The sequence below is a fragment of the Cynoglossus semilaevis genome, chromosome 2 (genome assembly GCF_000523025.1).
Source record: "Cynoglossus semilaevis isolate Cse_v1.0 chromosome 2, Cse_v1.0, whole genome shotgun sequence".
In the NCBI taxonomy this organism is placed as follows: domain Eukaryota; kingdom Metazoa; phylum Chordata; class Actinopteri; order Pleuronectiformes; family Cynoglossidae; genus Cynoglossus; species Cynoglossus semilaevis.
Window position 1 is genome coordinate 1,906,640 of NC_024308.1, and position 13,578 is coordinate 1,920,217.

At 43.4% G+C, this 13,578-nt stretch overlaps 2 protein-coding genes across 2 annotated transcripts in view; both read left to right on the forward strand.

The window, feature by feature from the left end:
- Positions 1–6,558, forward strand: part of myo9b (myosin IXB) — a 44,491-nt gene extending 37,933 nt beyond the window's left edge. Inside the window, exons 30-45 of the mRNA XM_017043098.2 lie at positions 91–284; positions 387–494; positions 594–764; positions 852–893; positions 989–1,100; positions 1,222–1,295; positions 1,392–1,584; positions 1,679–1,807; positions 2,005–2,110; positions 2,195–2,326; positions 2,427–2,550; positions 2,813–2,863; positions 3,928–4,043; positions 4,149–4,318; positions 4,929–5,515; positions 5,565–6,558. Coding sequence (XP_016898587.1) covers positions 91–284; positions 387–494; positions 594–764; positions 852–893; positions 989–1,100; positions 1,222–1,295; positions 1,392–1,584; positions 1,679–1,807; positions 2,005–2,110; positions 2,195–2,326; positions 2,427–2,550; positions 2,813–2,863; positions 3,928–4,043; positions 4,149–4,318; positions 4,929–5,455 — 2,249 coding nt within the window. The 3' untranslated portion in view covers positions 5,456–5,515; positions 5,565–6,558. The remainder of the gene's footprint in view (positions 1–90; positions 285–386; positions 495–593; positions 765–851; positions 894–988; positions 1,101–1,221; positions 1,296–1,391; positions 1,585–1,678; positions 1,808–2,004; positions 2,111–2,194; positions 2,327–2,426; positions 2,551–2,812; positions 2,864–3,927; positions 4,044–4,148; positions 4,319–4,928; positions 5,516–5,564) is intronic.
- A 229-nt stretch (positions 6,559–6,787) lies between these two features.
- use1 (unconventional SNARE in the ER 1 homolog (S. cerevisiae)) lies at positions 6,788–10,075 on the forward strand. The gene is made up of 8 exons (XM_008330504.3): positions 6,788–7,548; positions 8,004–8,053; positions 8,131–8,209; positions 8,366–8,518; positions 8,653–8,668; positions 8,789–8,819; positions 9,363–9,525; positions 9,725–10,075. Exons 1-8 carry the CDS (start codon positions 7,450–7,452, stop codon positions 9,905–9,907), a joined length of 774 nt encoding a protein of 257 aa, XP_008328726.1. The 5' UTR covers positions 6,788–7,449; the 3' UTR covers positions 9,908–10,075.
- The last annotated feature ends 3,503 nt before the right edge of the window (positions 10,076–13,578 follow it).

Sequence of the window (13,578 nt, forward strand, 5' to 3'; positions counted from 1 at the left end):
GGTTTGAATTCAGTTTGAGACGGGAGACACAGAAATGGGTTTATTTACTACAAAAACTGTCTTTTTTTGTTTGTTGTTGTTGTTTTTCAGCTGCTACAGCTGCACACGTGTCCTGGCCTGTCCCTCAGCCTCACGGTGACCGGGCCGGGAAAGGCTTTAGTCGCAATTCTTCCATAAAGATCAGTCGGGCCACACGCGTCTCAGAGCAGTGGAACGCGTCGCTGGACAGAGAGCTGACTAACGCAAATGAGCTGCGACACCTGGACGAGTTTCTGGGCAACCAGGTAAAAAAAAAAAAGGACAACACGAAGTTAGGTTAAAATGAAAAAGTGAAAGATTTTAATCCATCGAAAAACACCTGAACTTTTTTCTTTCTCTTCCCTCAGGTCAATGACTTCCGCTCCAGAGGGAAGCCACTGTCAGCAGCAGAGGCCATCTTTGTCACGGCCACCATGCAGTTCAGAGAGAATATCAAAGCCATGTATTCCCTCACAGTAAGTGAGAAAATCATTTTCTCCATTTTCTTCATCTCAGATCTTTTTGACTTACCCATATTGTCTCATTCATTGTCCTCTGTCTTAAACGTCTTCCAGAAACCCACCATCGGCTACAAAGGTCTGATGACGGGTTACCAGAACAAAGTGATCCATCTGGCCGGCGAGCAGCAGAAAGGTGAGGTCCAGCTGGTGGTCAACCTGTTCCAGTCGGTGCTGGACGGCTTCATCAGAGGTGAAATAAAGAAAGAAGAAGCCGAACCAGCGAAGGTGCGACACTCAAGAATCACAGAATCATTTAGGTCAAATCAAATCAAACAGGAACCAGGTACTATCTCCACTGTTGTTTTTGTTCAGCCTGTCAAAGCTCGAAAGAAGAGGAGGAAAAAAGATAAAAGTGTGAGTGATCGTATACTACTGCAATTTAAGGTATTCAACTGGAGTACTTTTTCAGTTGTTTTTTTTCTAATCAGTGACTTGTGCGCCCCCTACAGGTGGAGAGCCCCCTGGATCATGTTTTTGTCAACTACCAGGTCAGCATCATGCAGTCCTGTGACCAGTGCAGCTCTTACATCTGGGGGATGGAAAAGGCCTACATGTGCAGCTGTGAGTCTCTCACACACACACACACACACACACACACACAACATGGCTTTCTCACACATGAAGACGTTTCGGCGCAAAAACACGAATTGTCACAATTCCGTGTCGGATCCTTGTCTTACAGATTGTAAAATGGTGTGCCACAAAAAGTGCATCTTCAAAATAGTCACCGACTGCTCCACCTTCTGTGCCAAAAAGGTGAGTGAATCCCCGGAGTAGATTATTAAATTAGAGTTTGGATTTAAAGGCGGACGACTGAGGCTGAACCTCTGGTTTCTGTGGGAATTCATTCAGAACGACGACGACTCCAACGGGCAGCACTTTGGTGTGCGTGTGTGTCATCTGGTCAGTGACAAAAACCCTGTTCCCATGGTGTTGGAGATGATGCTGGAGCACGTGGAGATGAACGGCCTCTACACCGAGGGCATCTACCGCAAGTCTGGCTCCGCCAACAGGATCAAAGAGCTCCACCAGCGGCTGGAGACCGGTGAGCTCCTCCAGCGGTCACGGCGGTCAAACCAGTCACATGACGTATTGATTGATTGATTGATTGATTATCTAACCCTGTGCTGCTGTCGTAGACCCTCATCTGGTCTGTCTGGAAGACTACCCCATCCACACAGTGACCGGTCTGATCAAACAGTGGCTGAGGGAGCTGCCCGACCCCCTCATGACCTTCACACATTACAATGACTTCCTGCATGCTGTTGGTAAGTAGTGGGGCTTTTATCCACTAGGTGGCAGCATTCTCCAATCCAACAGCATAACTGAGAGTAGGCCGTGCAGTTGATAACATGAGGGAAATGGAATCAATGAAATATTAATATAGATACAGTTCAGAGATGAGAATATTATTATAAAATGTGGGGATGTGATGTGTGAAGTCAGTCATTTCTACTTTTTGTAGAATTACCAGAGAAGCAGGAGCAGCTTCACGCCATCTATAAGGTTTTAGAGGAGCTTCCAACAGCCAACTTCAACACGCTGGAGCGACTGGTCTTCCATCTCGTCAGGTACACACACTGACACTGTGTGACCGTTTTTGTTTTTTTTTAAGTCAAGTTCTAAACATAAACTTCTGACCTAATCTCTCACAGAGTGTGTAAAGAGGAGCCTAACAACCGCATGTCTACGAACTCGCTGGCCATCGTCTTCGCGCCGTGCATCCTGCGCTGCCCGGACAGCGCCGATCCTCTCCTCAGCATGAAGGACGTCGCCAAAACCACCACGTAAGCTGTTTCATCTGTTTTATTTCTTTTCTGTCTTCTGTGCCTCGTATTCACCAACCGGCGGTTGTGAATGGCTCACGTGTTGACATCAACGCTGCAGGTGTCTGGAAATGCTCATCAACGAGCAGTTCCGTCGTTACAATGAGAAGATGGAGGAGATCGAGCAGCTGGAGTACGCCGAGACCGTGGCCATGAACCAGCTCAAACTGAAGAGACAAAACACGGTGAGAAACAGCGCCCTCCTTTGGTCTGGATCACTCTAAGTCCAGCAGCGGTCAGTCTCGATGATTAGCCCCGAGTCAGGAGGTGAAATAAGCTTCATTTATTCCGTCCCTCAACAGTTTTGATTTGACATGATTAAAACTTTTTGGTGCAGTTACTCGATGACGCCGAGGTCGCGCAAACAATAACAATAATTCCAGTGTCAGAAGCTGTTTTTCTGCAGTTACGTGGGTAACATGGCCAATGTTCCTTGTCTCTCTTTAGCACTACTGGCAAATTCCTCTCAGGTTGTCAGCTCCTTACAAAGGAGTGGTGGTATGTATCCCTGAGTTCTCCTGCAGTAGATCCACTAGCAGTAGTTGGTCGTAGTATGCCATGTAGAAGCACCTGTGCATGGCATGTTGTAAATGTGGGTGAGATCTGATGCTGTGGCTGGAAATTTACATCCAAAAAAAAAACATTTTAACCTCTTTTTTTTTTCCTCCATACTAACTTGGTCCAACATTTTAACTTATTTTTTTTTTCTTTTTTCCCTCCATACTAACTTGGTTGTTCATTGCATGTGGCTGATGTGACTCCGTCTGAGTTCCTGCTTGTGATGTGAAGGTTCTGCATTGAACAATCTCTCTGGTGTCAGGATCAGACGATACGTAGATATCTGTCATGCTGCTCAGTTCAGCTCAGGTCATCAGGTCATCACAGAGTCACAGGTTTGAGTCTGACAGACGGAGACAACGCTGCGTTGTCAGATCTGAAATAAAGGCTGGAGAAAAAAAGTAAAAAAAAGAAGAAGAAGAAGAATGTAAACAGTGGTGTCCAAAACCAAAACAAAGAAGTTTCTCATTTTGTCTTCACCTGTTTCACTGTGTTAGTCTGACCCTGACATTAGACAGTTTGAAAGGGTAGAGTGTGGTTGTGGGTTGGTGATGTAACACTCACACTAACTTTCAAAGAGAGATGGAGTTTCTGTCATGAACACAGTGCCTTTTTATTTTGCGTTTTTTCATGTTTCTGTCATGAACACATTCCCAGTGCCTTTTTATTTTGCGTTTTTTCATTTAATGGCTGTTCAGTTATTATAGTGAAGAAAGCAGCTGTGTTTACAACATTTATTCTTTTTCCTCCTTTTAATTATATTGTTTTGTGTGTTTTAAAAAGTTATATTAAGATGCATGAAAACCTCAGACACCATCACCCCCATCATTCCATTATTTTTATTTATTTTTTTCTACTAACACATTTAGACTCTGTTTCAGATTTGGGACAATTTCTTTATCCATGACTAGAATTTTCTTTCCAGTAGTTTTTACTGTCGACGTCCTGGACCGTTTGATGTTGAGGTGTGTGTGTGTGTGTGTGTGATGCTGTGTTATGTGCAGATTCACGAGAAAGCCACCTCGGAGCTGAGTGTGGTTCCTGAGAACGAGCCTCTGGACTCGGACACAGAGGCTGAGAAGAACCTGGTGGAACGCATCAAGTCAATCAAACAGGAGAAGTAAAGACAAATCGTTTTATTTTTACTCAGATTTAGCCTCACTCTTCTTCACTCAGTCATTCTTTCTTTTTTTGTTTATGGCTTTTTTTTTACTTTCCTGTGCAGAGAGGATCTGGCCTGTCGTCTGCCAGAGATGGAGCAGCCCGGGTCGGACCAGGAGAATCTAGACTCCGAAGCCTCGCTGAGCTCTGAGAGTCTTTTAGACGAGCAGCAGCAGCAGCAGCAGCAGCAGCAGCAGCAGCAGCGTTCCTCTGCCCACAGCTCAGAGGCCGACGGTCAGTGAATGATCCGTGTGGAAACCTTTTCCTTCCACCTGTTTCTCTCACTCACCTCGGGTTTTCTGAACAGACCTTTGGGGGCCAATGGGTTGGGCCCTTACTGTTGTTTTTTGTGGTGCAGGTCTGGACCAGTGATGGTGTTTGGGTCGGTGAAGTCTCTCTCTAACAAAGCAGGTTGGAGGAACAGCAACTGTGTTTTTGTTTTGTTTTTTACTGTGTATGTGTGTTGGTTGAAACCACAGACTGTATAAAAGAAGTCCAGTTGTAAAGGTTAAAGGTCAAAGAATTAGACCAAAACCACCAGGGAAACTGTATCCAAACCTCTCTGGTTTCTGGTCAAACTGTGTGTTTTGAGACGTAAAATAGGAACCTGTTTATCATCTACTTCTTTTACACAGTCTTTGTTGTGGTGTGTGTCTGTAAATGTGTGTGTGTGTGAGACACAGAAAAATACACAAAAACCATTTCAAAAGAGTCAGTCCAGACTAATTGAACATCAATTTTTTTTAAAGAATAACACGGTTGCATGTTCTTTCGTTGGTTCTAACCCTGAAGTGAAGTTTCAGCAAGACATTTCTCACTGATTCCTAAATGTCCTCTCCTTCAGGACGAGGCGTTGCGCAGCTGAGGAGATACAGACCGGTCTGTCCACCTAAACCCTCTGACCTGGCCCAACGACACAGAGTCTCTCTGTTCAACCATTCTTCTTCTAGCTTCACCTCCTCTGCTCTCTCCAGCTACGCTCCTGCAACTTCCGAACCATCCAATACGCTACGCCGCCACCTGGTCATCCCGGGCACCATTAAACTGTCCCCAGGCGTCGCCCCCCCGTCTCCGGTCACTAGTCCAACTCAGGGCTGCACTCCTCTCGGAAATCACGGTTTGAAGTTCTTCGTCAAGAAAAAGGAGCACCCTGGCCGCCGCAAAGACCCCACCCAGTCGCTGTTCATAAACAGCCCACAGTGCAACCTCTACGTGCACATCTCCTCCTCGTCTCCATCGCCTGCCACCTCCCCTTCTGCCCCGCCCATGTCTTTGCTGACTCAGCACAAGGATCACAGGAGCACAACGGCCTCGAAGGGCCAGAGACGTTTTTCTGACCCTGACGTACCTGGCACGGAAGAGGACCTCTGATTGGTACAGGATGTCAAAGATGGCAATAGTTTCCCTGCTAGAGACAACTATTATAAAAAAATTTAAAAAAAAGCAGGAGCCACACAGAGGAGGACGAGACATAATAAAAAAAAATTTAAAAAGCAGGAGCCACACAGAGGAGGAGGAGGAAATTTGAACACAGTCAGATGATGAACAGACGTGAGACAAAGAGAAAAACTGCTAATGTTCAAAGTTTAACTGGACAAAATGTTGCCAAGCACCTTTTCTGTCTTTTTGATATATTGCTGTTACTTTGAATGATGGATGGAACACGGGCTGTTGTTTTTTGCAGCCTTCTCATGATGACATCTGGATTTTTCTTTCTTTCATTTTGTGTTTTTTTTTTTTTTATTGTTTTGTTTTGTTTTTCTAAATTCAAGGAAACATTTGTGGTTCCAGTCGCACTTTTCATTTCCTAGTCTCCTATTGAGCAACTCATGTTCGCTGAACTCTTAGCTAGTGCCTTGATAAATGTACAGTCAGTTGAACAAGAACCTCTCTAGAGCTCATGGTGGTCAGGAGGAAGAGAGTTTACCTTTACGACAGCATTTTGCGTTTATTGTACAGAATCACCCGAGGAGAGACCACGAGTTTATAACCACGACCTCACCGTGCACAAGGTAATTGTTGTCCAAAAGACAACAAGTCTGTCTCCCTTCACCTTTTTCTCAATGCACAACAAACAGCAGACGGACAGCCATCGCCTTCTAATAGCAAAGGGAAACGGGAGCAGCACACGCCACTTTTTTTGAAGTCCTTTTTCTAACGAAAACACACCAACACAACACCGGTACGTCATGGCCCGCACCATGATGTCTTTAAAGCTCAAACTCCCAGACCTCTCCTTTGCCCCCTTTTCTAAAAAAATGTACTTGCTTCACTCAGCTGAGGACAGTCGGGCTCTGCTGAAGCAGGTCAACTTTGTATGACATGAAATACTAATGTTCCTCTCTGACTGCTGTTGAAAGATGTCTGCTGGTTTGCCTGGATTATGAGGACAATGTGTAATGTGTAATGGAGTGTATGGTTGGGACTGAATGTTATTAGTATTAACGTGACAATACAGAACGTGATGCTTGTTACATCAGGTGCTGCCGTGTGAGTTTTGTCAAGGTGCAGGTAAGTGTTTGTCCGTGTTATAAACAACTATATAAATCAATATCATGAATGAGTTTTCAGGTCATTTACAAATACTGGTTTTCCCCAGATGAAGGTAACGAAAGTACTTTGATTTATTATATACAAAAACTATTAGAAATTGGAAATTGAAAATAAAAGTTCCTTTTATTAATAATTATAAATAATTACAATAATTACAATTACGCTGGACCTGGAAAATATTGATTTTTTTATTATTTGAAAAAAAATGTAAATATTGTACATGTAACAAAACATCCGTTACAACTTTAAACTAAACGACAACACCCTGTCCGTTAACTGGTGGAAAAGAAGACCGGATGTGACGATAGAGTTTCTAAGCGATTAAATTGCATTTCTTATTATTTTCATTTTATTCGAATGTGTATTGTTTTTCTCTACAGTTTACAGTTGCTGCTAAACTTATTTATATTTCGCTAGAAATGTTTATAGTGTTATGGCGAATATTTTGATCAAATTAAGCTTAAAATCGCAAACCTTTGTTGTACGCTGACGTTGCCTGCAAACGACTCCTATTGGATTGCCAAGCTGTCAGTCAGTTATTTTCTACAGTCTGTTTGGTTGAGGAAGCAGTGACGTTTTAAATAATAAAGATACCGGAAGTTCGAATATGTATGAATATGTAGCTGCCTTCACAGTAGTATTTAGACTAATAAACCACCCCGGAACGGGATGTACATTTTATATGTACAGTTACTGGCGCAACGAGAACAATTTTGATTTTTGAATTTTACCTAATTCTTTTTATTTTGGGTAAACAAAAACGCTCTGCGCGCTGTTACGTCATTGTGCTGCGACTGGTGTCACTTTCAAACATGGCTTCCCGGTTAGAAATAAATTTCATCCGACTGTTGTCTCGCTGTGAATCTATCGCCTCAGAGAAACGAGGAGAGGCGGAATGGAGGTTGGAGAAGGTGAGTTGATCCGTAGATGCTGCTCCAGCTGCAGGTCATCGCTGGGGTTCTGGCGTCGCTGGCTGTAGTTAGTGAATCGTTGCTGCATGTTTTTTAGCCACGTCGTCACCGACTGGAAAGGCAAACGGGCACCAGCAGGGAGAGGGTATCGTTCCTACACGAATAAAATCTGTGCAGAACTATTAAATAATACAAGTCGAATTAAAATACACATTTAATTTTGCCGGTTTTACATGGGTAAAAGAATTACACGTTTTTACTGCACGAACTGTACCTTAATAACATCATTATTATATCTGAGCTTTTACGAGCTAATGTATATTTGACTAAATGGTTTGGGCTTTCGGGGTATTTTATGCCCTATAATTTTAAAGGGAATAAACCATTGTAATGATGCCTGGATTAGTGGTGTGTGTCGCAGTGACGTGGAGAAAAGTGACTCTCATCTATTTCAGTATGTGGCTGCTCTGGAGGAGATGCTTGTGGCTCTGAGGAAAAGTCTGAGGTTCGTTCACTGTTTCATATGACCTTAAAACATTGAAGCTCTCACAGTTACCAATAACATATTATTTCCTTATTTAGCAAACCCACACCAGAAGTCCTGACAGATTACACCAGAAAAGTAGATTTCCTGAAGGGACTCCTAGAAGCAGAGAAGTTGGTAAGTAAAAAATTAAAAATGTCTGGGTTTTTTTTTTTTTTTTTTTTTTTAGGTTTTGGTTACATAGATATACTTTCTAAGAGTTGTTTTTTTAAATTGAATAATCTGATTTTTTTTTTCTTATTTTGCCTTACTATTCATCACTTCCTTCTCTAGTCTTCAACAACAGAAAAAGCTTTAGCCAATCAGTTCCTGGCCCCCGGGCGAACGCCCACCATAGCCACTGAGAGGATGCCGGCCACAAAAACCGTCCACATACAGTCAAAGGCTCGCTGCACAGGAGAGATGAGGGACGAGCTGCTCGGCACAGTAGGAGTAAACCTTCACATATTTATGTCATGTTTAAAACAGTACTTTTTTGAAGTAAGCTTTAACGTGGACACAGAGGTCGTGTTGTGTTTTCAAAAGTCACTCATTAATGTTGTTTTTTGTTTTTATAACAGGTTGGTCCAGTCAACGGTAAGGTGATAAAAAATACAACTATTATAATTATATATAATTATAATATTTAATTTAAGTGATCTCTTATTTAGCCTCTTGTCAAAGTTAGTGACACCAACAACACTTTGTTCCTGACAGGCACATCAGAAACAGAGCTGCGGAACAGAAGGTAAAAATTCAAAACTTTTACATCTGTAAAAAGGTCAGTTTTGTTATATTTTAACTTCACTCCTCGACAGTGAACGTTGTACAGTCGTCACCTTCTACCTCCATGCTCCAACTCCTACGAAGTGGTTGGATGTGTTGTGTTTTTTAAGACTAGACACAGTTACCGTTAGGTTCACTGAGCCCTGAGAAGATTCTGGGTCCTGAAGCCGTGATTGACCTTGATCTCCTTTGGAATCAAATTAATCTCGAAGTTTTTTTTTTTTACTTGTTTCCTAGGAAACCTGGATTTCCTTGACCTGGTTTCTGGTTACAACAAAAAAAAAAACTGAAACACTTTTCAAAGCAGCCATTGTTCAGCACTGCGGTATAAAAGTGTCAGTCAAATGAAGTACTCGTGTGGAAATGTTAATGTTCAGCTGTTTTCTTCACACATGTCCCACAGGACCTGGTACTTTTTTGATAGATCACTTAAGTCACGTGAACTGTTTGTATTTTGTTATGTTACCTTTGGGACCATGTAAAACTTTGTGTCCACTCTGGACAGAGGTCTTCCCCTGGACGAGCGTCAGTCCGCAGCAGAGCTGGACGCCGTCCTGCAGCATCACCACAACCTGCAGGAGAAACTGGCTGAAGACATGCTGAATCTGGCCCGAAACCTGAAGAACAACTCCATGGCTGCACAGAACATCATCAAACAGGACAACCAGGTAGGCTAAAACCCCCTGCTGTTCAAAAAGTGTCATTTCAGTTTAAACCCATGGCCTATGGATTGTTTTTTTTTTACACCTGTATAATATCGTAGCAGCTCACGTCTGTCTACACGTCAGCCTTTTGTAGAAGAACTAATCTTCGAGTCTTCATCCACTCCAGAAGGTCTGACCGCTGACTGTTCTCTCTTCTTCCCAGACTCTGGGTCACTCCATGCGTCAGGCCGACGTGAACTTTGAGAAACTAAAGACAGAGTCGGAGCGACTAGAGCAGCACACCAAGAAGTCTGTGAACTGGCTGCTGTGGCTGATGCTCATCCTGGTCTCCTTCACCTTCATCAGCATGATCCTCTTCATCAGAATCTTCCCCCGGCTCAGATGATGATGATGATGATGATGATCATGATCGCTCACAGATCTGAACTCTTAGTCCCGTCTCAGCCCGCAGAACCAGAGCGACATGGGCCTCCATGAATCTAGGTAGAACGTCTGAACGTGTTCTGGTTTTCAGAGTCGGAACAATTTAGTCTGAAGGACTGAAACATTTGCACTTTTTAAAAATAAAATGGATTGACAGGAGAAAATCATAATGCAGATGGCAGTTTGATTTTCATTGTTCTAGAACATGAGGGAGGAAGGGGCGAGGGGGGGCTCAGAGCTACATGGAGCAGGAGTAGAGACTTAAAAACCAGGAAGTATAGACTGGACCCAGAACCCAGTTGTCAGATGGCAGACATGTTTCCACAGTCTTAATCAGTGTTTGTTTACCACAAAGAGCAAATGTCATAGTCAAAGTATATACTTAACACTAAATTACCATGAAAATAAACCATTAATCATAACCATAATCATAAACAAATGATCCATGATGATTAATTTAAATTATTTAAAAGCTCTAAAAGGAACTCATCTCTGACGCTGTGCAAATCTACAGGATCTTGAACATAACCAACAAGACAGTGATGCCTTCACTGTCATAGGAAAAATGCTATTAGTATAATTATTAGACGTTAGTAGAATTAACAGCCATATATGTGTGTGTATGTGTGTGTTTGTGTCACTGTTGTCGTGGTTCATGAAGGTTGAGGTTGGTGGATATTTTTGTTTCCACACATCTGACACACGTGTGTGCTGAAGGTCATTGTGACAGGGTTGTGTGTGTGTGTGTGTGTGTGTGTGTGTGTTCACAACAAGTAAAGTGATTCTTGAAAACAAAACACATCTGTTTTTCTTTTACTCAGATGCTAAAAGTTGTTGTTTGTGCTAACAGCTAGCACGGTGCCCTGGACAAGTCGGACCGACTCACCCACAATTCTTGTGGTTTGGGTCAGCAGCTTTGTATTCTTCTAGTTACATTACTGCCACCTACTGGGTGTATTGTTTAATGTTCATTTATTTATTCTTCTAGAGTTGAATTATTTTTTATTTGGAGTTGGTGCTAACTCCAGCCGTCGTCAACAGTGAAGTCACGGGTTTATTTAGTGTCCGTTCCACATAAAATATAATCTGCGTGTCTGCATGTCATGAAAAACCCACAATCACAGTAATCACTGAGGGTTGAATCAGTAAAAGACACGCGCTCCAAGTTACATTGTGTGACTTCGTATTTGGTCCAAAGTGCTCGGAAATAGAAGGGAAAAAAAGATTAAGGATATAATCCGTGCAGATTACCATAGAAACATTATAAATTTTAGACATTTCTTTTTCTTTATGCTCTAAATTAACTCCAGAAAAATCAAACAGTTAGGCTTCAGGAAAACGATCAGGGTGCAGTGACCTCGTCTGGCCACTGCGTGTCAGTCGTGATCTTACAGTAAACGCACTGAGTAACCCCCATGACCCCTGGCGACCTGATGAAGCCAGGAATCTAAAGATAACACCTCGGTACGACGGAGTGAAGTGAGCCTAAATAAAGGCAGTACTGCAGTACTGCGATCTGAATCATCAATGCAGTATTTGTCGTACTTTGTCCAAGACGGAGACACACTCAGGGATTCAAGGTCGACGTTTCCTCCCGTCACATGGTGGCAGTTTCTCACAGGTCTCACATTCCTTCAGTGTTTGCAGCCAGTCCAGACCTGCAGCTCTGGCCCATCCTCACCTCCACCCTCCCCCCACAACCACCCCCCCCGCTCCTCCTCAGGGCTGGGTGGGGGACAGGCTGGGCCGGAGTCTGGTCCTCTGTGTATTTTAGGATCTCGAGGGCGGGGGTGGGGTGGATGGTGGAGGGGGGTGTTTTGCCTGGTGGAAGCTGAGGTATGCAGTCCACCAGGAGACCAAATGAGGTGGTGTCACAGTGGACGGTCGTTATCACCCAGTTTAATCACCGAGCTGCTCGGTGACCAAGCACTTCCACAACTGCACTGCACCGGCTTCATCAGTGGGGCAGGTCATTCATTTAACATTAATTAACTGATTAACATCAGTAACCTGACCGTTCCTGAATCGAACCATTATTCGGTGTCATTTTGGTTTTAGATTCCAAAACATTTTTCTTTCAACTTTTTCTCTGTTTCTCTGCTTCAACATGAAGTCAAATATAATTTATCGAGTAAAAATGTCGCCATGTGTCACATGATGTGTCAGAGTACATTTTTATTTTATTTTATTTATAACGGTCATTGTTATTAGTCTTCTTTTGTATGTATAAAACTCACAGTACACGCCCCCTACAGGTCATTGATGGTCATTTTCACACACAACAATCAAACATCATCTAAAGTAACTCCGTGTTTCCCCCTGACTCTGACAGAGAGGAACAACTTTAACAAATCCAAATGTTCTTTTACGACGGGTCTAATTTATTCACAGGATTAACTTCTGTGGAGCCAAGCTGTAAAAAAAAAAAAAATTAATAAATAAAATAAAAAGTTAGTTAGTAACTGGACCTCACGACCTGTCAACAGTCTGGAGCACCGACGTGAACGTTGTTGAGAAGTTTTCATGACATCTCATTTCTAATACGAGGGGCGCGGGAGGTCAGGAGGTCCTTTCTTATAGGTCAAGGTCACAGTGTTTTATTATTTCTCCACATTTTTTTTTTTGCTTTTGTTTCAAAACTCAAACGTTACTTAACGTTGTCTCTGGTTTCATCAAGACCTGGTGGTGACAAACACCTGGTTCTAATGAGACCGAGCGTCGTTTCTGAGTCTGGGTTAAAGTGAGGACTCAGAGGTGAACGGAACTGAGGTCAAAGTTAAGGTCAGGGGTTCAATTCTGGTCAGGCTGCACCAGTAGATGGGAGTCACTGCTTGGGTCTCTGTGTGTGTGTGTGTGTGTGTTTTAATTGGTTTGATCCTGCGAAACAATGCAGAACGCAGGAACAAAATGAAAGCCCCCCCCCCCCCCCCCCCCCCCCCCCCCGCCCCGCCCCCCCGCGCCAACACTGCTGTCTTTTTTAATTTCGTTGTTGGCTCCAGTCGCTCTGAGGATTTAACTTCCCTGCAGAGATGAAGGAGATTTTTCTTATCCTTTTTCCACCTCGTACGCTGAAAGGTTTTATGTGTTTATTTATTTTTCTGTCAAATGAAAAGTTGTTTTTTTTAATCACGTAGGCATTTATTATCCATCATAAATAAAAGTCCAACCGTCCAATTGGTCAGTCTGACGACCAATGAACGAAGGCTAATTCAGACTCTTCCGTGTCGAGGTGATCAACACCAAAGTTTTGCGTTCGTCTCTCGTCCTCTTTTAGCTCTAAGACAGGGACAGACATACGGTCCAAACAGGCCCCTCCCATCCTGTGACATCATCAATATTAAGTCTTTTAATCTGTCTCTCTCAGTCGTTGGTGTGAGAACGTGACACAGACACAGCTGGGAGAACTGGGTGTCCTCTGTGTGTGTTGTGTCTGTGGACGTTACTGAGACACAACTCCAGAAAGTCTGCAGGTGATAACACACACACACACACACTGAGCTGCAGCTTTAAACACCACCGTGTTTGTGTGTGTGTTTATTGCACCAGCACATGTGATCCCCCCCCCCCCCCCCCCCCTCCCCCCCCCCCCCCCACTCCCCACCTCCCCACCCACAGCCAACACGCGGGTTAAAG